At 34.3% G+C, this 23,926-nt stretch overlaps 2 protein-coding genes across 2 annotated transcripts; both read right to left on the bottom strand.

Annotated features, from left to right (window-relative positions):
- Window positions 1-2,028: 2,028 nt before the first annotated feature.
- Window positions 2,029-4,454, bottom strand: LOC101894399 (general odorant-binding protein 28a). Its single transcript, XM_005188727.4, has 3 exons — window positions 4,216-4,454; window positions 2,399-2,487; window positions 2,029-2,333 (listed from the first exon to the last, which is right to left on the bottom strand). Exons 1-3 carry the CDS (start codon window positions 4,364-4,366, stop codon window positions 2,115-2,117), a joined length of 459 nt encoding a protein of 152 aa, XP_005188784.1. The 5' UTR covers window positions 4,367-4,454; the 3' UTR covers window positions 2,029-2,114.
- A 4,152-nt stretch (window positions 4,455-8,606) lies between these two features.
- On the bottom strand, window positions 8,607-9,481 carry LOC101894723 (general odorant-binding protein 28a). The gene is made up of 3 exons (XM_005188729.4): window positions 9,177-9,481; window positions 8,970-9,058; window positions 8,607-8,898 (listed from the first exon to the last, which is right to left on the bottom strand). Exons 1-3 carry the CDS (start codon window positions 9,316-9,318, stop codon window positions 8,680-8,682), a joined length of 450 nt encoding a protein of 149 aa, XP_005188786.1. The 5' UTR covers window positions 9,319-9,481; the 3' UTR covers window positions 8,607-8,679.
- Window positions 9,482-23,926: the final 14,445 nt, after the last annotated feature.

Below are 23,926 nucleotides of genomic sequence, written 5' to 3'. Positions count from 1 at the left end.
CTTGGACCAAATAAATATTGTTGCCAAAATGTCATCTCAATCGGATAATAAGTGCGACCTGCATTTTCTTCACAAGAATACATGGACGGACGGACTGACATTCGTATATCGACTCAGAAAGTGATTCGATGAAGATCCTCAAAAGTAACGATGGACCTATCTCGCTTCCTTCTTCCTTTTGCATACAACTGCACAGAGACGTAATAATGTGGTGTAGGGTATAAAAATTAGATTCTTGCAGTTCTGGAACAGAGAACTGATGAAAAATCATAAACTTTAACTAGAAAATTGCTCCCAATATAAAATTACAAAACCTCAACTCAACTGTCAAAAATGCTTGCGCTCTTACTTAGTGGACTTTTGGGTTATCAAAGAACATTAAAAAAAAAGTTTGTATTCATTGTTATACCCTACACCACTAGGTGGTCAGGGTATTATGTCTTTGTGCATTTGTTTGTAACAGGCAAAAGGAAACGAGATAGACCCATAGTTCCTTTTGATGATCTGCCTAGAATCACATTCTAAGTCGATTTATGCATGTCCGTCCGTCCGTCTGTCCGTCCGTCCGTCTGTCCATGTATTTTTGTAAACAAAGTACAGTTCGCATTTAGTGCCCTATCCACATGAAATTTTTTCACAAATCATTTGTTCTGCCAAAGGACGAACCCTATTGAAATTGGAGATAATCGGTCAAAATTTAGATATAGCTCCCATATATATCTTCGTCCGATTTGCCTTTTATTGTGCACCAAACGTGTAATATTAGTCCGAATAGCATGGACGATCAGATTGGACCTGAAAATAAGTATGTCAAATTTGATCGAAATCGGTTCAGATATAGCTATAGCTCCCATATATATTGTTCATCTGATTTGTTATTTTTGTCCCCCGCATCCATAATATGCACTCTGTAACAAGAATATTTGGGGAAATATATCAAATACAGCTCAGAAATACATTTGCTAAATTTTATCGAGATCGGTTCAGATTTGGATATAGCTCCCATATATAACTTCGTCCGATTTGCCTTTTATTGTGCACTAAACGTCTAATATTTGCCCAAATTGGATGATATTTGGCACTTACGACCGATTTGAGACTAGAAGCTAGTATGTCAAATTTGGTGAAGATCGGTTCAGATATAGCTATAGCTCCCATATATATTGTTCATCCGATTTGTTGTATTTTTTACCCACAGCCGTAATATGCACTCCGTAACAAGGATATTCAGGGCAATATATCAAATCCAGCTCAGAAATATCTTTGCCAAATTTTATCGAGATCGGTTCCGATTTGGATATAGCTCCCATATATATTTTTATCCAATTTCAAATTAATTGTGCACCAAATGGGCAATACAAGTCCGAATTTAAAAGACACAAATGCTCCGGCATATTTAGTCCTTTGAACTACTAAATTAGCAAAGTGGTGTAGGGTATCATAAAGTCGGCCCCGCACGACTTTAAGACTTTCTTTACTGGTTATAAATTTGGGTTATCCCAGAACTGCAAGAATCTAAAAATTGTTACCACGGTAACCGATTTTCCCTTTATGATATGGAGAAAGTTTGCAAAAATAGTGGATTCCTGCAGGTTCTGGAACAGAGCAATTAACTATGTACAAAAATCCTTACACTTCTATTTTTGAAATATTTCTGAGTTTACTCGTACGAAACGAGGAGAATGAGGGAGTGGAACCTGTTTATCTCTCTCATAGTGGCCCATGAGTTCTTCTAACATCTAACTTGTTCTATGATATTCCTCAAACTTAAAAATATCTCCACTTACCATCCATGGCATTAATATTCTTTTTGCAATTCTCAAATTAAAATTTTTCGAATTACATCTGAAAAAGGTGTAGCCAAAACTTGGTAGAAAAGTGAAAGGAATAAACTCTTGCTCTATCTGTAACGAAGCTATTATTTCCAGAATAACTGGTATTTCCAATCGGTGATTTGCCAAGAACCTAATATTATTTAGGTATTTAAATTTTTATATACACATGTTTTTAATAATATTTATTATTATGATTAAACTGGTTCAATATCAATATTATATATTCGTGCTCTATAGATATAGCATGTAGTTGTAGTTGCAACAACTCACTTCCGCTTCTTAAAACTCATAATCGTGATTAATGCCATGGGCTGCAGCTTGATCCTTGAAACATTTTCCATAAGCCTCTGCTGCTTCACAGTGATCCGATGACACCTCAATATTGGCACAAGCATCAATAATTTCACGAGATATTTTCATTGCATCGGCTGAGCCATTGGTAATTTTGGCGGCATGCTTTTCAGCAACATCGGCAACAAACTTTCCATTTTCGTCCATCTATTTTTTGTTAAAGAAAACTTTATAATTATAACTTCTAAGGAAATAATCTGATCCATGCATACCACATCAAACTTCTTCATTAGACAAGCTCTTAGACATTTGCCCTCTTTGGTGGATGCTGGGTTTCTTGTGGCTAACTCCTCGACATCAGCTGTAAGATATAAAAAAATATGTATGTATGTAAGACCAGGAGCTGGATTCTTTATCTAGGAAAATATGAAATGAAAAATATTCCCTTTATTGAGGACTTTTATCTACAGGGTGAGATGAAACAACTGCAACCAACTTCAGACTGCTGTCATTTCTAAGCAACTCGTTCGACAGCTGTTAAAATTATTCCAGTGACAGCTCATTATATTGTTTATAAGCGTAAAAAGCATTTTGGTGAGAATTTTCCAGAAAAAAAAAATTTTATGATGGAATTCAAGGGTGATAGTGTGATTTCTTTATATTTGGCTGGAAACCACAAGTGGCTATCGCTAAAGCACTCGAGCATTTGAATGTGAATAAATCTTCTGTGTTTCGTACCATCCCTTGTTACCGTGATACTGGTAGAGTAGCCGCACGTCAAGGAATTGGACGGAACAGCAACATCAGCAGAAATGGTTCGAAATGTAAAGAAGCGACTTGATCGAAACCCGCATGGCAGTGGCCGAAAAATGGCTCGTGCGCTGAACGTATCGCAATATTCCATTCGGCAAATATTGAAAAATGAGGTCGGGGTAAATCCATTGAAATTCCAAAAAGTGGAAGAACTTACACTGCAACAGAAAGAAAATAGACTCAAAAGAGTTTAAGAGTTGCTTTGTTTGGCCGAAAGTGGTGAATTGCCAGATTTGGGTTTCTCCGATGAGAAAACATTCGTTGTCAAGCAGTTTGTAAACAAACAAAATGATCGTGTTTATTTGCAAAAAGAGGTCAGCTGAAAATGTTCACCTTCGGTTGGCCACCAGAACTCAAGCTCCAGCCATGGTGATGGTGTGGGCCGTCATAAAAACCGATGGTCGCTCTTCGCTCGTATTAATTGACCATGGCATCAGAATAAATGACGAATATTATCGCGAAAATATTCTGGAGGGTGTATTAAAGACTTGGACATGCAAACATTTTGGACGCAGACCTTGGACATTCCAACAGGACTCAGCACCATCGCACTCAGCACTCGCCACCCAAGAATTATTAGAAAATGAGGTTCTTCGCTTCATTTCCAGCGCACAATGACCACCAAAATCTCCGGATACCAATCCGTTGGACTGGAGTATTTTGGAAAGCAAGGTTGGCACTAAAATATACCAAAGTGTCGATCACATCAAGCAAGCGCTTCGCCGGGCTTCGGCCAAATAATCGCAGAGCAACATTCGGACAGCGTGTGACGGTTTCATTGGCCGTTTGAAGGCCATAATTCGTGCCAAAGGTGACCAATTCGTACAAATCTAAAGTTATTCTAAAATTTGATGCTATTTCCGACATTTTTTGCTTTCATTCAATAACATTTAAAAATGTAAAAATTATGGCGTTTGACTTTGTTGCAGTTTTTTTATCTCACCCTGTGTTGTATATCTCCCATATAACGGAAAATCCCTTTATTCGGTATTTGTTGATTATAGCAACATGATTCACCGGAATTGTTTCAAATTTGATAATTGAAGTTCGGAATTGGTACTACAGCCTACGACACAAAATTATGCAGGTTCACATCTTCGTATAACCCCCATATAACGGTTTTCATTTAAATAGCATTTTTCGACGGCTTTTGTTAAAATTTTCGAGATCTTCCAAAATGGTGGAGGGTATTAAAAGTCTGGCCCGGCCGAACTTAGCTTCTTTTTTACTTGTTTTTGTTTTTTTTTTACTTGAACTTAAAGCTATCTCCACTTACAATCCTTGGCATTCACTTCCTTTTTACATTCATCGGCTTTCGCTTTGAGGACAGCCATAGCCTGATTTCTGTCTAAATCAGCTTTTACAACAGTTGTAGCTGCCAAGAGGGAAAGTACAGCTAAGGCGACAATTAAAAATACTTTAGCCATTGTTTTTCTTCTTCTCGAATTTGAATCAACACCCGATAGATAGTTCTCCAATTTATTCAAAATAAATGTTAATTTGTTGAATGTTAATTGTGAAGTGATACAAATTTTGAATCGAATCGAAAGTATTTATACAATGTACACGTACTCCATTTTTGGACAAAGCGCTTTAATGATCGCCGACTATGACGTTCATTTTGGAAACTCATCACATTGCATTAATATTTCGCTTTTCATTTAGAGTTTTTTTTTTGGTTCTAATTGATAACGGCATTGTTTCGTGTTCTCAATTACTCGCATTGTTCATTGGCAAAGTTAAAGTTTAAGCGCAACAAAAAGCTAATCGACAATCTTTTGTCATCTCAAAATTAAAAGATAATAAAAACGTGGCTTATTGACTAAATTTGACCGTGATGTTTGAACGGATGTTACCATTGCTAGCTTTTCAGATAATTCGAAACTCTTCTGGTTCGTTATATTAATTTCAAATAAATTTCTTTTGACGATAAGAAATTGTGAATGATCTCGGGTTATATAACCAACCTATTTTATTTATATTTTGTTATGAGGAGCAGAAAAATACCAAATACCAAAATTATCTACAATCGGTAGATGTGTCAACATATTGACCCACATTGAAAAATGTCTAAGGGACGAATATAAATTCAATGAGAAGCCAATTTACAACGTTGATGAAAACGTTGACCTATATTCCGCCACTGGAGCTAAAACCCATTATGACCTGCTAATACCAATTTGTAGAAAAATCCGTAGAAAAAAGTGGCGAAAATCATCAAAATACCCAATATCGGGAGGTACCGTTATATGGCGACTATACCAAAACGTGGACCGATATATCTCATTTTCAATACCAACCATCCTAGACCCAATACAAATTGTTGAAGCTATGCGTCAAATAATGTGGACTGTATCGTGATTTCAACAGACAGACGAACATTGTTAAATCGTTTATGGGGGTCTACGACGAATATTTAGAGATGTTACAAACGGAATGATAAAGTTAATATACCCTCCTTTTCAAGGTGGAGGGTATAACAATATTGTTTTATCCTAAATGTGATTAATCTTTTGTCGGTTAGCGGCTAAAATATGACTATTTTGGTAAATGAATTTGAAAAAGTTTTAAATTGTTTAGATACACACATACATACACAAACAATGTATAAGTTTTTGAAATAATAATAGGGACACCAAAAGAAAACAAGTAAAATGCTGTTAAGTTCGGCCAGGCCGAACTTCTTATACCATCATTTGGAAGAAACTTGAAACATTTCAAAAAATACAGCTCAAATGAAACCCGTTATATGGCGGCTATACATCGACGTGGTCCTGCATAAATAATTTTTGTTATAGGCTGTAGTAACGGTTCCGAACTTCAAACAATTCTGGTGAATAATGTCGCAAAAATCATGAAAATATCGAATATCTGGGGATACCAATATATAGCGCTATACTAAAACGTGGACCTATGTAGACAATTCGCTTCAATGGGGTAAAGTACTTAGAAGCAACCCCTTGTGTGGATTCCAAGACAATTCCATTCTGAAATCATCAAAATACCGAATATCGGGGGTACCGTTATTTGGGGGCTATACGATATTGTGGACCTATACACACAAATCCCTTCTAGGAAATAAAGTACACACAAGAAAATCCTTTTGTGGATTTTAAGACGATTCCTTTGAAAAATTTGGCTGAAATCATCAAATTACCGAATATCAGGGAGAATACAATATTGTGGATTGTGGGGGATATACAATATTGTGGAGCAATATAGTCAATTCTCTTTCAGGGGGTAAAGTACACACAAAGAACTTCTTGTGTAGAATTTCAGACAATTCCATTGAAAAATGTGGCTGAAATCATCAAAATATCGAATATGGGGGTCTAAAATTATTATTTCGATGAGTTACAAACGGAATGACGAACTTAATATACCCTCCATACTATGTATGGTGGAGGGTATAAAAATGTATTTAGAAATCAGTTATGTTCTACCTTATGTTATTGTGCCATGTTTGAACCTTTAAGACTAATCTGATTTGGAAAATACCCAAAATACTTAAAACCCTTCAAATCTGAAGGTTCCAAATAGTCTATATAAAATATGTCCGTAAATATGTTAGGCAAGTTATCCCAAAGAATTTATTTTCAAAAATTTTCCTTTTTCATCATTGCCTCACAGTCATATTTTTGTACAAAAATAAAAACACAAAAAGACTTACCGGACTTTTTTTCCATTGTCCTCGCCCCTCTCTCCGGCAATCATAGAATTGTGGTCTTTGACAAATTGTCTTGTATGAATGCCAGAGGCAAGTACAAAAGAGAACAATAAATATTGCGGCAAGTAAACTCGCCTAGCATTCTTTAATATTTTATAAACCAAAGAAAAGGGTAATACCACAACGGTCAATCATCTAAGACATAATTTATATTTTTTTTGTCAAATTTTAAAGATCTACATAAAATGATATTGTCTCTACTTCGAGTTCAGCAGACGGGCAAAACAGGCAAAGATGCATCGACTTAAACCTTATTTACACCAAACATGTGTTCGTAACCAGATGACGAATATTCTTGGGATGGGTAATTAAGGTGTCTATGTAACGCAGACTTTTGAATTGTACGCTGATAAGTTTGTTACGCAAATAGGGATTAACATAACCCCGTGTGGACGGGATGATTTATTGCCCGATGCGAGTTGCGCCAAAGAAAACTAAGGTATAACGAATTTGTTCAATAATTTACTCATGCCATTGCTTTGCACAGATCCCACTCCTTTAAGTTTCAATTTACTTAGCACACAGATTTTCACTACCTCTTTACTAACCGACGTGATATACAAATAAAAGTATAGACTAACCAGTAAAGAAAGTCTTGAAGTCGGCCGGGGCCGACTTTATGATACCCTATACCAATTTGCTAATTTAGTAGAGCTGCACATAACAATTAAAAGTTTTTATGGGAGAATTCAATCATACACGCTATGATTATAATTATAATTTAAAGTTCAAAGGACTAAATATGCCGAAGCATTTGTATCTTTTAAACTCGGACTTGTGTTGCCTATTTGGTGCACAAATAATTTAAAATCGAATAAAAATATATATAAGAGCTATATCCAAATCTGAACCGATCTCGATAACATTTGGCAAAGATATTTCTGAGTTGTATTTGATATATTTCCCTGAATATCGTTGTTACGAAGTGCATATTACGGCTGTGGGTAAAAAAATATAACAAATGAACAGTATATGTGGGAGCTATAGCTATATCTAAACCGATCTTCACCAAATTTGACATACTGGCTTCTAGATTCAATTCGGTCGTAAGTGAGGTAAATCGGACGAAGTTATATATGGGAGCTATATCCAAATCTGAACCGATCTCAATAAAATTAAGCAAATGTATTTCTGAGCTGTATTTGATATATTTCCCCAAATATTATTGTTACAGAGTGCATATTACGGTTGCGGAGGACAAAAATAACAAATCGGATGTACAATATATATGGGAGCTATAGCTATATCTGAACCGATTTCGATCAAATTTGCCATACTTATTTTCAGGCCTAATTTGGTTGTATGTGCAAAATTCCATACTATTCGGACTGATATTACACGTTTGGTGCACAATAAAAGGCAAATCGGACGAAGATATATATGGGAGCTATATCTAAATTTTGACCGATTATCTCCAATTTCAATAGGGTTCGTCCTTGGGCCAAACAAATGATTTGTGCAAAATTCTGGATAGGACAATAAATGCGAACTGTACATTTTTTACAAAAATACATGGACAGACTGACGGACGGACGGACATGCATAAATCGACTCAGAATGTGATTCTATGCAGATCATCAAAAGGAACTATGGGTCTATCTCGTTTCCTTTTGCCTGTTACAAACAAATGCACAAAGACATAATACCCTGACCACCTTGTGGTGTAGGGTATAAGAAAATCCCCTATGCATTCTTACCTTATACCCTTCCAAGTGTCAAAAATGAGAAATGAGAGAATTAAAAAAGAAATTAAGTAAATAGGAATTTTTTTTCACCTTACACCTTTTCAAATCTCAAAAATGTGTAGTATTTTGAGAAAATTTAATTTTTTTAAGTAACTTGGAATTTTTTCCTTCATTTACATTTATTTTTTTTATCGAATTTTTAACAGTCGCAGAAAAAGCTAGTTATTTTAAATGTTTTTTTTTTTTTGTAAGGATTGTATTTATAGTATTGGAAAATTAGTAAAAACGCGATGTTGAGCCGTTTTCAAAACTAAACCATTATCAGTTGTTAAAATTGATAATTTTCATTGATTCCATGAGCGCTAGCCTGTTGTTTGAAACATTTGCCATAATCTTCAGCTGCCTGACAATGATCGGACGAAACTTCAATGCCAGCACAAGCGTTAATGATTTCCGAAGCAACTTTCATTTTATCAGCAGCACCATCGGTAACTTTTTCGGCATGTTTTAGAGCAACATCAGTAACAAATTTTCCCGAAGCGTCCATCTAAAAGAAAAGTAGTAGTACATGACACATGATTTACATACAGAAAAGGAAAACTTAAATAAATTACTTACCACTTCGAACTTTTTCATTAGACAGGCACGCAAACATTTTCCTTCCATTGTTGAGGCTGGCTTTCTTCCCACCAATTCCTCTATATCGGCTGTAGGGGAATAAATTAATTCTTAATATTTGTGCATTTCTTTTCAACATAATTGTTATTAATGCTTATTTAAATAAAACATTTAAAATTACAAAATGTAAATGGATTCAATGCTCACCATCCGTTGCACCAACTTCGGTTTTACATTCTCCGGCTTTCATTTTAAGTTTTTCATGGGCTGCTTGCCTATCGAATTCTCCACGAACAACAACAGCTGCAACAATGCCCATAACAAACAATACTGACAATAGTTTCGACATTTTTCTGATTTTTTGTTTCTTTTAAACGAAAAACAATTAAATGATTTAATGTTTATTCTTAAAATTTTAAATTTCAACTGCTATCCAATTGCGACTTTCCAGTTATTTATATGAAAAATGAATTATAGTTTTCATATTTTTTATCAAATTATCCAATTGAAAACTACTCATCTGTGAAATTATGGGTTCCGATCTTCAAAATACTTCAAAATGAAGGTAACCTTTTAGTTTTTGGACTTTTAGATGTCATCTGAAAATTGAAATTTGACTGTGATATTTTATTTTGAATTTCCTATTTGATATGTGCACGCAGAAAAAAAAAAAACGGAGCACCATCTAGATGTCATAGAACCGTTTGTTATTGAATTTGTTTTACAATGCTAGACGCGGACCTCTCAAAATACTTATTTTTCTTCCATTTTTTGTACATTTTACATGGAAAGTTTAATTTTAGTCGAATGAAACATATTCCTATATTGAAGCTATAATTTAATCGAATTTCACGAAATTTGACGAAATTGCTTCTAGACTGAATACGGTAGTATGTGCCATAATCTATCATATTTTAGCTGATGATACACTTATGGTTCACAATAAGGGTGAAAATAAAAAAAATTGTAAAAGCTCGAAATAGAACAAGATTTTGCTTCACGGTATAATTATTACAGGTTGCAGCAAATCCAATCTGATTTGACTCTATAGTAATACTAGTGTCAAATTCGATATAACGTTTTATGATTTAACTAGCTGAACCAGGTGCGCTTCGCTACTTTTTTATTTTGACTTTTGATTTTATATGCATTCAAAATTTTATTTATGTTAGATAAAAAAAATTAAAAATGAAAAAAAAAAAATATTGCATTAATTTAATGCGTTAATAAACAAAACCATTAGAAAAGCAGTAACATGACATGCATACACGAAGAGTTTGTCCTTCGGAGTTATTTATTCCATAGTAAATACCAAACTGCAATTTGCAGGAAACTCCATTGTGCAGGAAACTGTAATTTTTTGAAGTTGAGTGGCATTTTTATTGCAATTAGTGAATTCAAGGTAGCAACATACTTCCCCGAAATAAGCGTATTTCAAATTAATTTTTGTGTTTTTTTTAGTTTTAGCCTAAGGCCCCACCTTTCATTTTTCATTGAAATTGGTGCGTCTAATATGTGAAATCGGCCGCGAATATATATATGGGAGCTATATTCAAATCTTAAATAATTTCCAATTAATTTATCACATTTGTTATTATAACCAAATTCCGCCACACATTCTGAATTTCATTGGAATCGGTCATTTATATCGTGTTTGGTGCATAATATGTATGAAGTCGGCCGAAATATGTATGTATGGGAGCTATAATCAAATCTGAGCGAATCAAATTTATTTTTGTACCAAATTTAGTCACTCATGGCGAATTTCATTGGAATCGGAAATTGTACATCAAATATGTGAAATCGGCAGAAAATATATATGGGAGCTATATCCAAATCTGAACCGATTTCAATATAATTTGACAAATGTATATTCGTTTTAATTTCCGCTACACATTCCAAATTTTATTGAAATTAGAAACACATAGCGTGTTTGGTGCATCAAATACATGAAATCGGTCGAAAATATATATGGGAGCTATATCCAAACCGGAACCGATTTCAATATAATTTGATCAATTTATTTTCGGATCAAATCCCGTTAAACATTCCAAATTTCATTGGAATCGAACATTCATATCGTGTTTGAGGCATCCAATGAACGAAATCGGTCGAAAATATATATTAGAGCTATATCCAAATCTGAACCGATTTCAATATAATTTGGCAAATTTATTTTTGTTCCAAATTCCGTTACGCATTCCAAATTTGGACTGTATCTGTAATCGATCAATAGATATGTGCATACAAAATCTAAATTTTTGGGAGGTACCTCCGATTCTGATGCTATATCTCCACTTCCAAGTGGAATTTCAAAAATGTATATAGCCTATGTCACTTTCAGGCGACGTTGCAGTATACATGTACATTTTAAGGAAAATCAGTTCAGCGGTTTTCGATTCAATAAATTACAAACAAACAAACAAACATACAAACATTTTCCTCTTTTATAGATATAGAAGATTCCATTTTTAGATGTACAATAGACATACACTTTGTATACCCTACACAACTCAGAGGTAAGGGTATTATGTCTTTGTGCATTTGTTTGTAACATGGAGAAGGAAGCGAGATAGACCCATAGTCACTTTTGGGAATCTTCTTAGAATCACTTTCTGAGTCGATTTATGCACATCAGTCCGTATGTCCATGTCCATTTTTGTGAACAAAATGCAGGTCGCATTTATTATTTGATTGAGATGAAGTTATCCAAACAATATTTGTTTAGCCCAAGGACGAACTCTATTGAAATTGGTGATAATCGGATCAGATTTAGATATAGCTCCTATATATCTTCAGCCGATTTCGGTTTAATTGTGCACCAAATGGCCAATATAAGTCCAAATGACATGCATTTTGGCATATCCCACCGAATTCAGTCTAGAAGCAAGTAAATCAAATTTGATGAAAATCGGTTGAGATATGGAGCTTGGTATCGGATATGCCAAATTTTATCAAGATCGGTTCAGATTTGGATATAACTACCATATACATCTTCAACCGATTTCGAGTTAATTGTGCACCAAATGGCTAATATCATCCAAATAACATGAATTTTGGAATATCCAATCGAATTCAGTCCAGAAGCAAGTACATAAAATATGATGAATATCGGTTGATATATAGCTATAGCTCCCATATATATGTTTCATCCGATTTGGTGTTTAAGTCCCTCACATTCGTAATATGCATTCAACAACAATGATTCAATGGTACTAGATATCTTATAGAGCCCGGAAATACCTTTGCCAAATTTCTTCCTGATCGGCTAAGATGAGGATATAGCTCCCTAAATCCGATTTCAGGTTTATTGAGGAAATAATGGCTAATATCAGCCCAAATGGAGTGAATTTCGGGACGTACGTTTCCATTTTGTGCTATTTTTCTCCGATATATATATTTTTAATATAACCCTTCTCATGCACTCTATACCAATGTTATCTATCTATATATATAAAAATCAATTGTTGTTTGTTGGTAACGGAATCAGTTGAAAACGGCTAGACCGATTTGCATAATTTTTTGTACAAACGTTTGTCATACTCAGAGTTAGGTTTTTAAAGAAAAAAATATTGACCACGCCTCCATTTACGCCCACTATTTCGATTTATCTAAAATCCCAAATAAACAAGATATTGGTTTAAAAATTATTACACGAGATACTGTTGACCTTCCCTCCAACCCTAAGTATTTGTTTGGGGGCTGAGGAACTGACCACGAATACTTTTTAGTCTATCTATACATCTATATTTATAGATGAAAGTTGTGTTAGTTACTACTTTATAACTTAAGAACCGCTGAACTGATTTTAATGATTCATACAAATTCGGAATTGTCTCTTATCCGAAAAGGATAATATCCAAAAAATTTGCCTATAAATGTGATATGTTAACATTTTCATTTTGACTTTTGAAATGTACAATAGTAATGTTTTATTTTGCATGATTTTTTCCATTTTGACTTACTTTTTTCTAATGTACATTTGTAGTGTTTTTTATATTTTATTTTTGAATTCGAATATTAATACCAATTTATTTAATTGACTTGATTTCTTGAGAACTGAAATTGATGACGGGTTACATGGAAGTGTAGTACCGAATTATGTGGTGGCGAAACGGAATAGATGATACCGAAATAATTTAATGCGGTCACACCAAAGTTAAAAGAAAATTACTTTTTCAAAATCGTTAAAAAGAAACACGAAAAAAGAGATCTCATTGCAACAATTCTCAAAACGGGAAAATATCGAAAAAAAATTCCAATGGAATTGAATTTTAAAATAAAAGTACATTCTATTGACAAACTTTGTAAGGATCTTTAAAAAGTTGCTGTAAAAAATCAGCAAACAAGTTGAAGATTTTTTCTATTTGTTATTCTTCTTTTGTCAATTTTTTTCAATTTGTATTATCATATTGAATTCAGTGGATTTTTTGTGAACAAAATAAAGAATAATTTTTCACTATATACAATTTTTCACCAAAAAATATGAAATAAGTGCGAAATACGATGGTAACTGACATCTACCTTTCAACTCCAGGGCCTACATCGTGCTTCAGCTGGAAGATGCGCAGACATTTAAACAAACAAAAATGACCGAAAAAGACTAATGGGGCTTATTTCAAAGCGTGGCCCTACTTCTTTCATGTGGCAATAATCCGAATAATAATAAGAGCTCAAAATGCAAAAATTTTTGGGAGTACAATCAGTAAAATACCAAATATAAAGGGTGCAAAATAGTAGAGCGAATGGGACTTTTAGTAAGAGAAGGATTTCTATCCTTCCAAAAGTTCTTCCTGAACACTTAAGATACCTTAAATCGCTTTTGCAGGTCATGATATCGATCATAAATAACCATCGTATGATTTAAGCCATTTTTGGAGTCTTCGCCACTTTCTTCTATTTTTGGCCCTTATTTGGCATTTTTGTTTCTAAGGGGGTAGAGAACCTTTTCGCATAAAATTTTCGGAGTAGGGCCCATACTGATCTTGACCACTAAAAAATTGTATTTATGCTACCCTGGGGTAAGGAACCATCGTACAGATAATTGACACATAGAAATTTATTCATGTAAAGTCCCCACATTGGAGTATCCCCAAGTCCACTTTCACATCTAATGTGTGGTCAGAAAAGAAAATTTTGTATTCTATTGAATTTGTAACCCCCAAGAGTATATTGGTTGGGAACGTAAATTTGGGATGTACATCTATATGAAATAAATTGTGAAAACATGAACAAATTACAAATATAAGAAAGTAGCACGGGACCGAATATTTGTTGAATCGTCATTGAATTATACTATGATGAAAAATATGGACTTTATGGGGTCTCCAATTTACAATTTAAATGACAAATAAAATTAGATCCCATATTAATGGGTGTAAAATAGTATTTATATTTCACTATTCTGAAATCAGTCTGACCTCAATTATGAGGTGGATAAAAGTATTTTTACTTATCTAAATCACGTGATTTTTTTTCTGTTTGACATGCTTTGTTGTTCTGCTATATTTTCGATTTGGCCTCTATTTGTCATCTTGGATTATAAGGGGTGAAGAAAGTTTTCAATGTAGGTCGATGTTTCGCATTTTACCATATTTCAAAGGATTTGGCTAAAAATGTGTAATAGGGGGGTGAAAATCTTACACAAAAATTTCAACATATCTACAAATTTTAGAATTTTCTCCATGTAATAGTACCCCCTCAAGCCCACCTTTTGGGGGACAAACAGACCGACACGGTTAGGGGGACTTATGAGGACTCTAATGCACAATCTGAGGTGCTAATGGGTTTAAAAAAGTAATTAAATTTGGCTATTCTTAAATCAATTAGCCCTCAATTATGAGGTGTACAAAGTACAGAAAATTCCAAATTACTGCTCATTTGACTAAAAATGAAAAACTAATCGACCTGTACGTGAACATTTATAACATTCATATCTTTGAATAATAATGCTTTGACAAATATGCATAATAGACAAAAACTACGGGCCGGCAACGCGGACCGGTCAGCTAGTATTTTTATGATTTGTATTATTTATCAATTGAAAACAAGACAGAGACTTCGTTTACATTTACATTGCCCAACTTTGTAGTGGAAAATAAAAATATACAATTTAAATAGCAGAAAAATGAATTAAATGTTTTCGAAGTCGATTGACTTTACTGTCCCAATGATCGACCATGGTGGCCTCTGCCGGGAGGGGTAAATATAAAAAAAAATTTGTATTTACCTTTATTTGTCTATGACCATAGACTACTAAAATATAGACGAAGAAATGCTGTTACCGCATATCTTCGAAAAAAAAAAAAAATAGAATCACCAGATGTTGTATATATCGTTTCAGGGGTATTAGTGAAAATATTGAAGTCACTCAAGTCTAAAATGTAACAAGTACTTTGAATACCCTCCACCATTTGGAACGAATTAGAAAATTTTCTCAAACAAATTAAATCCATTAAAAATTCTTTTAAAATCTTTAAAATATCTAAAATAGGAAGGTACCGATATGGGGGGATATACGATATTGTGGACCTATAAAGACAAATCTATGTCTGCGTGAAAAGTACTCACAAGGAACTCCTTGTGTGGATTTTCAGATAATTCCATTGGAAAAAGTGGCTAAAATCATCAAAATACGGAATATAGGGGAGTACCGTTATATGGGGGACATACGATATTGTGGACCTATATAGACAATTCCGTTTCAGGGGTAAAGTGCTCACAAAGAACTCCTTGTGTGGATTTTCAGACAATACAATTGGTAAATGTGGCTAAAATCATCAAAATACCGAATATCGCGGGGTATTGTTATATGGGAGCTATATGTTATCGTTAACCTATATAGAGAATTCTCTGTCGGGGGGTAAAGTGCTGACAAAGAACCCCTTGTGACCATTCCGTTGAAAACTATGGCTAAAAACACCAAAATACCGAATATCGGGGGTACCGTTATATGAGGGCTATACGATATCGTGGACCTATATAGATAATTCTTTTTGAGGGGGCAAAATGCCCACAAGGGACTCCTTTTGTGGAATTTCAGACAATTCCATTGAAAAATGTGGCTAAAATCATCAAAATACCGAATACCGTGGGGGTATCGTTATATGGGGGCTATACGATATTGTGGACCTATATAGATAATTCTTTGCCGAGGTATAAAGTACCCACAAGGAACTACTTGTGTGGATTTTAAGACAATTCCATTGAAAATGTGGCTAAAATCATCAAAATACCGAATATTGGGGGTACCGTTATATGGGGGCTGTACGATATCGTGGACCGATATAGCCCATCTTCGAACTTGACCTGCCTGCAGACAAAAGAGAGATCTGTGCAAAATTTTAGCTTTCTATCTTAATTCGTTTAGACTGTAGGCTGATTTGTTGGGTCTAAAATGATTATTTCGATGAGTTACAAACGGAATGACGAACTTAATATACCCTCTATGTATGTATACTATGTATGGTGGAGGGTATAAAAATACCGAATGAAGCCGTTATATTAGGGCCTATACGTCTATGTAATGGCTTTGTCATAAGCCATTACAATATTCAAATGCGAAACTTGAAAAAAAAAATCGGAGAATTAGCTACATTATTCTCCGAAATCATTAAAATACCGAATATACCAAAATATGCTATACCAAAACGTAGACCTGCACAGACATTTTTCTGTCCTAGGCTGTAGTATCCATTACGAAATTCAAATACCAAAGTTGAAACAATTCCGGTGAATAATGTCGCTAAAATCATACCGAATATCGGGAGGTACCATTATATGGGGGCCATGCCAAAACGTGGACCTACATGGCCCATTTTCAATACCAAATTCCTGCAGACATAATATTCATATGAGTAAAACTTTATCAACCTACCTCATTTCGTTCGGAAGCTAGAGTGATTTCCATACCATTAGCCAAATGGCTACACGGGGTTATACCTTTTGATACGGGCAAAATGTGCCTCATAGAAATAATGGTTTTGGACGCTAATTATTTTGTATGAAATCCGTCTATTTGTGTCTTCATTATTTAAGGCCACAATTTATTTATAGAAATTTCAGAGCATTCACGAGGTAATTGCATTAAAATGGGGAACATAATTTTGAAATTTCCCCGAATTATAAGAAATTAATGATTACTCCCATGGGCAGTTCTTTAATGACCACACAAAGTCAGACGGAAATATTCTTCAGAATCTACTCATGAATTGGGACTCGGAAATATTCTTTAAATTCGTGAAATTATTTCAAACCCCACAATTTGAGAGTCTCAAATATTTGAAATAGCAGAATTTGATATTGTAAAAAACTCCAGATTCCTTCAAATTTCACGAGTTGGGTCTTGAAAAAATCCGCTAAATGGCGCTGAAAATTTACAAAATTATTATAATTACATAACACAAAAAGTTCATACAAATCCACCGTATATTGCAGACATTGCTTTATTTTAAGTACTTCGAGTTCATTTTGATTTATTTTCTCGATGAGATTATTATTCCACCTGGTATTCAACCCATTTTTATACTTTACATCGGGGGCCGTCATAAACTGTGCAAGTTACAGCATCACAACATTTCCTTGCAAAATTCAATTAGAAATGAGTTGCTTTGTTCTAATTTTCGCCTATGTTGCTACCTGTTATTTCTACCATGGTTGAACATTATTAATATGTACGTCTGAACTTCTCATGACCTTTCTTCCGAATTAGTACCGAAAACTTTTAAAAAGTGGGCAAAAAAATAAAAAAATCGACCAATTCCAATTTCGATCCGACAGCTCTAGTTTCCCTTCCGAATTTCTACGTCCGTCTGTTGTAATCGCGCTAGAGTCTAAACGGCATGTGATAGTAAGCCAAAATGTTGTACAATAAAAGGTAAATCTGACGAAGTTATATATGGAAGCTATATCCAAATCTGAACCGATCTCGATAAAATTTAGCAAATGTATTTCTGAGCTGTATTTGATGTATTTCCCAAATGTTGTTGTTACAGAGTGCAATTTACGGCTGCAGAAGACAAATATAACAAATCGGATGAACAATATATATGGGAGCTATAGCTATATCTGAACCGATTAAATTTGGCATTCTTATTTTCAGGTCCAATCTGATCGTACGTGCAAAGTTCCATACTATTCGGGCTGATATTACACGTTTGGTGCACAATAAAAGGCAAATCAGACGAAGATATATATGGGAGCAATATCTAAACTTTGACCAATTATCTCCAATTTCAATAGGGTTCGTCCTTGGGCCAAACAAATAATTTGTGCCAAATTTCATTTGGATATGGCAATAAATGCGAACTGTACTTGCAATAAATGCGAACTTGACATGCATAAATCGACTCAGAATGTGATTATATGCAGATCAACTATGGGTTTATCTCCTTTCCTTTTGCCTGTTACAAACAAATGCACAAAAATTGAAGATGAGCCATATCGGTCAACGTTTTGTAATAGCCCCTATGTAATTGTGCCTTCCCCTATTGGGTATTTGTTATGATTTTAGCCACACTTTCTAGCGGGATAGTTTAAAATTTGCAATTAAAAGTTTTTAATCGGTTCTACCTCATGTGGCGTAATATTGTCCATACAGGGCCACGTTTTCGTATGGTTCTCATATAATTGTACCTTCTCATATCCAGTATTTGGATAAATTTAGCTTCGGCCGGGCCGAACTTTAAATACCATTCACCATTTGGAACAAATTTGGTAATTTTCCAAAACAATAAAATCCGTCAGAAATTCTGTTAAAATATTATAAATACTGAATGTAGCCGTATATTAGGGTCTATACGAGGATGAGGACCTGCATAGGCAACTTTTGTCATCAGCTCTTACAATATTCAAATGCGAAAGTTGAAAAAAAATCTGTTTGTAATGTAGCTAAAATCATCAAAATGCTGAATATAGGAAGGTACCGTTATATGGGGGCTACACGAAGACGTAGACCTACATTGCCCATTTCCAAAAACAAAAATTGAAAACATAATACACATTTGAGTAAATTTGTATCAACTTACTTCATTTCGTTCGGAAGCTAGAGTGATTTCCACAGACGGACGGACATTGCTAAATCGACCTAGAATTTTATGCTGATCAAGAATATATATACTTTGTGGGGTCTACATTGTATATCTCGAAGTGTTACAAACGGAATGACAAACTTAATATACCCTCCATACTATGGTGGATTGAAGGTATTGTATATTCCTAACGACAAAAGTGACGCATATCCTTCGAGTACTGAAATTTGGGAATTATTTCAAATTTCGTATTTGAAGTTCGTAATGGGTACTACAGCCTATGACAAAAAATTTCGTAAGCAGATTCATATTTCCGTATAGTCTCCATATAATAGTTTTCATTTAAGTGGTAGTTTTCGGAAGTTTTTTAAAAATTTCCAAGTTCCTTCCAAATGGAGGTGGGCATTAAAAGTTAGGCCCGGCCGAACTTAGCCGCTTTTTTACTTGTTTTTATTCAAGTCAAATTTTCATTTCCAAAGATGTAAGAAAAATCGAAATAAAACACTGAATGTTTGGAGAATTATATATACATCATGGTAGAATTACAAGGTAACCCTTTCAGGCCAGCTGGTATCAATTTGATATGTCAAAAAATTGTTGTAATTTGAATTCGCCTTCATTTACACATAAGAAAATTGTTGCATGATTTCAAACTTTAACAATGCTATTGATAGAAAATCGAGATTTTACGTTTTTATAGAGTATGAGGGAAAAAGTGTATATTCAACAAATGTTAGGCATAGGTAATATGGAGATCTGAAATTCGTGGATATTTGAAATAAGTGAAACAGGGAATTAATTTCATATAGGAAATAAACCGATACATGGAATTTCATCATCTTATTTGTACGGATTTACAACTATGTTATACACTACAGGGCTTCAACAGTGAAAGGTAAATGATTCCAAAGCATATTGGATTGGTTTGGGGAACAAAACATTGGCAATTTTTGGGGTGTGATTAAATATTGAGATTTTTTTATTTCAAATTGCTCGAATGTATTAAAGTTATCTATACATTAAAGACTTCCTGTCTGCTATACATTTCATAGCTAAGCAAATAATATGCGTGGACTCACAGTAGACTCAGCCCCCTGTATCTTCTGCAATCGTTGATCCAAATCTTAAGTAAGCCTGAGGAGTAAATATACCCTAAAGTACCTTTTAGGTAGCATGTCACTACAGCGAGAAAGCTGATGATGTAGCAAAAGAAAAAAGGCTACACCCCAGAACCACGACAAAACCTAATTTTAAAGCATCAAAACTAATTTTTCGGATATTTTCTTGTAAAGAACATTATCGCTGTTGAATATGAAATAAACGTTGCCAACGTTACCAAGACTGCATGCTGTGTAAGGATGATGAAGAGATAACAACGATTGGACATCTATTATCGCAAATGCCCTTCGTTGGCGCGCTGGAGACTACGATCACTCCATTTCCAGTCTCTGTGATTTTCAAAAATGTTGTATTGAACGTGCTATAATCAAACCAAGGTGCAGCGGCTTCAGCATTACTTTCAATCGATGATGGAAGTTTTGAATGTTTGCTTTTGTAATAGAAAAAACAACAATTTTGGAAATTTTTAATTCAATATTTTGATTGGAAAAATAATTTGCCCCAAATTTTGTACTTCAAATCAATTCGCCCTGACTACAACTTTGACATAACAAGTTTCCAAAAAAGTTGCTTTGTTGTAATTTTCGCCTATGTTGCTACCTGGTATTTCTACCATGATATACATTTTGTTTATTGAAAATATATTTTTGTTGCTGCATTGTTGCTGTTGTTATTATTTTTCATTTAATTTCAGTATTCAATTAGCTGTTATCACTGGGCAAATTAAAGTGAACACCATTTAAATTAATGGCGACAATGTAGATGACGATAATGTTACTGATATTTTGTTCTGCTGTCATATGCATTAAAACGATGACGATGCCAGCGATGATATCAACAAACAATAATAAAAGTGCTCATTTCAACTAAATAATGGGACTACCTATAGCAGCAACAAATTGTTTCTTAATTTAATTTTTTTTAACATGACAAATTAACTTTGTTTATAATTATCGATGTGTAGAGAACGAAGTAATAGAATAGTCAAAACCTTGTTACAATAAAAAGGTAAAGTGGAGCTACCAGCTAATTACGTATGCCCGACTTCTGCCAATTTTGTGTATGTATTTATTGTTAAGAAAAAACAAAAAACAACAGATGTATACCCTCAGCCTATGTTTTGACTCGAACATTAACATAACAATACACTACTACCTACACACATATAATAAAACTTACAAATGCTCTGTTCCACAACCTGCAGGAAAATAGGTTATAGTAGTAAAAAGTTTTACATTCTTGCAGTTCTGGAACAGACCAAATATGTTAGAACGCCAACTTCATAACTACTATTAGAGTCTTTAAACTAAACAAATCAATTGCACTCTTAGTCTTTATTCCTTTGTTTGTATGACCATTTATTTTGCCAACAGTCAGCACTTTGTGAAAAGCAGCTTTACCCAACATTACCCAACATTGTCATTAGTATTGTATCCTTTCCGGTTCTTTTTCCTACCATCCACGGCTGCAACCAGCAGGGGCAAAAAATCTTCTGTTTTTTATACCCTCCATCATACATATTAAGTTCGTCATTTTAGACCCAACAAAGTTGATCAGTGTAAAATTCTAAGACGATTTAGTCTGTCCGTCTGTTGTACTCACGCTAGAGTCAAAACGAATTAAGATAGGAAGCACAGATCAGTCTTTTATGTGTAGGCAGGTCAAGTTCGAAGATGGGCTTAATCGGTCCACGATATCGTATAACCTTCATATAACGATACCCCCCGATATTCGGTATTTTGATGATTTTGGCCACATTTTTCAATGGAATTGTCTGAAATTCTTTGTAGGTACTTTACTACTTGCAAGAGAATTGTGTATATAGGTCCACGATATCGCATAGGCCCACTATGTTACGATACCCCCGGTATTGGATATTTTGAGGATTCAACCACATATTTCAATGGAATTGTCTGAAATTCTACACAAGGAGTTCTTCGTGACTACTTTAACGCCTGAAAAATATTGTCTATATAGCCCTACGATATTGTATATCTGCCATATAAGTGTACCTCCCGATATTCGGTATTTTGATAATTTTAGCCACATTTTCAAATGGAATGTCTGAAACTCTACCCAAGGAGTTCTCGGTGAGTACTTTATTCCCTGAAAGAGAATCTATATCTATAAAAGAGGAAAATTGTTTGTATGTTTGTTTTTTTAAATTTATGGACTCGATAACCGCTGAACAGATTATCCTGAAAATTTGCAAGTATACTACAAATTCGCCTGAAAGTAACATACGCTATAAAATTTTTGAAATTCCACTTGGAACTGGAGATATAGCATTGGATTTGGAGGTACCTCCCAAAAAATTAGATTTTATATGCACATATCTATTGATCGATTACATTTACAGTCTCCAAATTTGGAATGCATAACGGATTTTGAAACAAAAATAAATTTGCCAAATTATATTGAAATCGGTTCAGATTAGAATATATAGCTCCCATATATATTTTCGGCCGATTTTACATATTTGATGCATATTTTCGATCCGTATGTTCGATTCCAATGAAACTTGGAATTTGTGACGGGATTTTGATCAGAAAATATATGAGTCAAATTATATTAAAAGTGGTTCAGATTTGGATATAGCTCCCATACATATTTTCGACCGATCTCCAATGAAATTCAGCATGAGTGACTAAATTTGGTACACAAATAAATTTGCCAAAGTTTTGGGTATAGCTCCCATATATATTCTCGGCCGATTTCACATCTTTGATGCACCAATTTCAATGAAATATGGAAGGTGTGACAGAATTTGGTGTAAAAGTTGAAGTCGGTTCAGATTGGGATATGATTTTATTAAGATGCACTGATCCAATAAGCCTTTGTAATGGTATAAGGTAAAAAATTACACAACAATGTAATTGAGGATATGATTATTACGGGGAAGTATGTTGCTACCTCGAATTTTCTAATAGCAACAGAAAGGCCACTCAACTTCTAAATGTTGCAATTTCCTGCACGCTTGGCATTTGCTATGAAATTAATAAATCCGAAGGACAAGTCCTTCGTAATGCGGCCTAAATTTGGCATGTTCCTGCTTTTCTCATGATCAGCTGGTCCTGTTATGTTAATGCAATAATTTTGTTGTTCCTATATAAAATCTAGAGGGGTAGCGAAGCGCACCGGGTTCAACTAGTTGTCTATATAGGTCTACATTTTAGTATAGCACCCATATAACACTACCCCGAGATATTCGCTATTGCCAGGTGAATAATGTTCACCGGAACTTCGTATTTAAAGTTCGTAATGGATAGTACAACCTATAACACAAAATTGTCTATGCAGGTCCACGTCTTTCGTATTAAATTTCGGAATCGGTACTACCGCCTGTGACAGAAAATAACTTATCTAGCACCACGTCTTCGTATAGCCCTTATATAAAGATTTTTATTTGAGTCGAATTTTTCGAAGAATTATTATTTTTTTTTTCAAAATGTTCAAGTTCCTTCGGATGGTGTAGGGTATAAAAAGTTCGACCCGGCCGAACTTAGCTGCTTTTTTTCTTGTTTTCTTTTTCAAATAAAGTTATTTCGATTGCACGCAACCAAAAACCTAAAGTTGTAACGACTGAAAAATGCATTATGGGAAAATAGTTCATGTGGTGGGCATTGCTTAGTGAAAAGAAATACATATTTATATTTCATAATCAGGGACGCCAAGGCACCCGGCTTCCCATTTCTCCTTCAATCTCTAATTTTAAATTGAAACAATATTTAAATTCTTTTTTATTACGAAAATTTTATTTTCTCTGTATTTTTTTTTTCAAGGCTTTGGGAGTTCTCTTTGTACGAGCAT

This window comes from Musca domestica, unplaced genomic scaffold (assembly GCF_030504385.1).
Source record: "Musca domestica strain aabys unplaced genomic scaffold, Musca_domestica.polishedcontigs.V.1.1 13, whole genome shotgun sequence".
NCBI classification, from domain to species: Eukaryota; Metazoa; Arthropoda; class Insecta; order Diptera; family Muscidae; genus Musca; species Musca domestica.
This window is presented reverse-complemented; position numbering and strand designations above follow the sequence as displayed.

Coding starts and splice junctions, on each gene's coding strand:
- LOC101894723 (XM_005188729.4), bottom strand. CDS start 9,318: ATGTCGAAACTATTGTCAGTATTGTTTGTTATGGGCATTGTTGCAGCT. Junction 9,059..9,176: donor CGAAGTTGGTGCAACGGATG/GTGAGCATTGAA, acceptor ATTCCCCTACAG/CCGATATAGAGGAATTGGTG. Junction 8,899..8,969: donor TAATGAAAAAGTTCGAAGTG/GTAAGTAATTTA, acceptor CTTTTCTTTTAG/ATGGACGCTTCGGGAAAATT.
- LOC101894399 (XM_005188727.4), bottom strand. CDS start 4,366: ATGGCTAAAGTATTTTTAATTGTCGCCTTAGCTGTACTTTCCCTCTTG. Junction 2,488..4,215: donor GGAAGTGAATGCCAAGGATT/GTAAGTGGAGAT, acceptor TATATCTTACAG/CTGATGTCGAGGAGTTAGCC. Junction 2,334..2,398: donor TAATGAAGAAGTTTGATGTG/GTATGCATGGAT, acceptor AACAAAAAATAG/ATGGACGAAAATGGAAAGTT.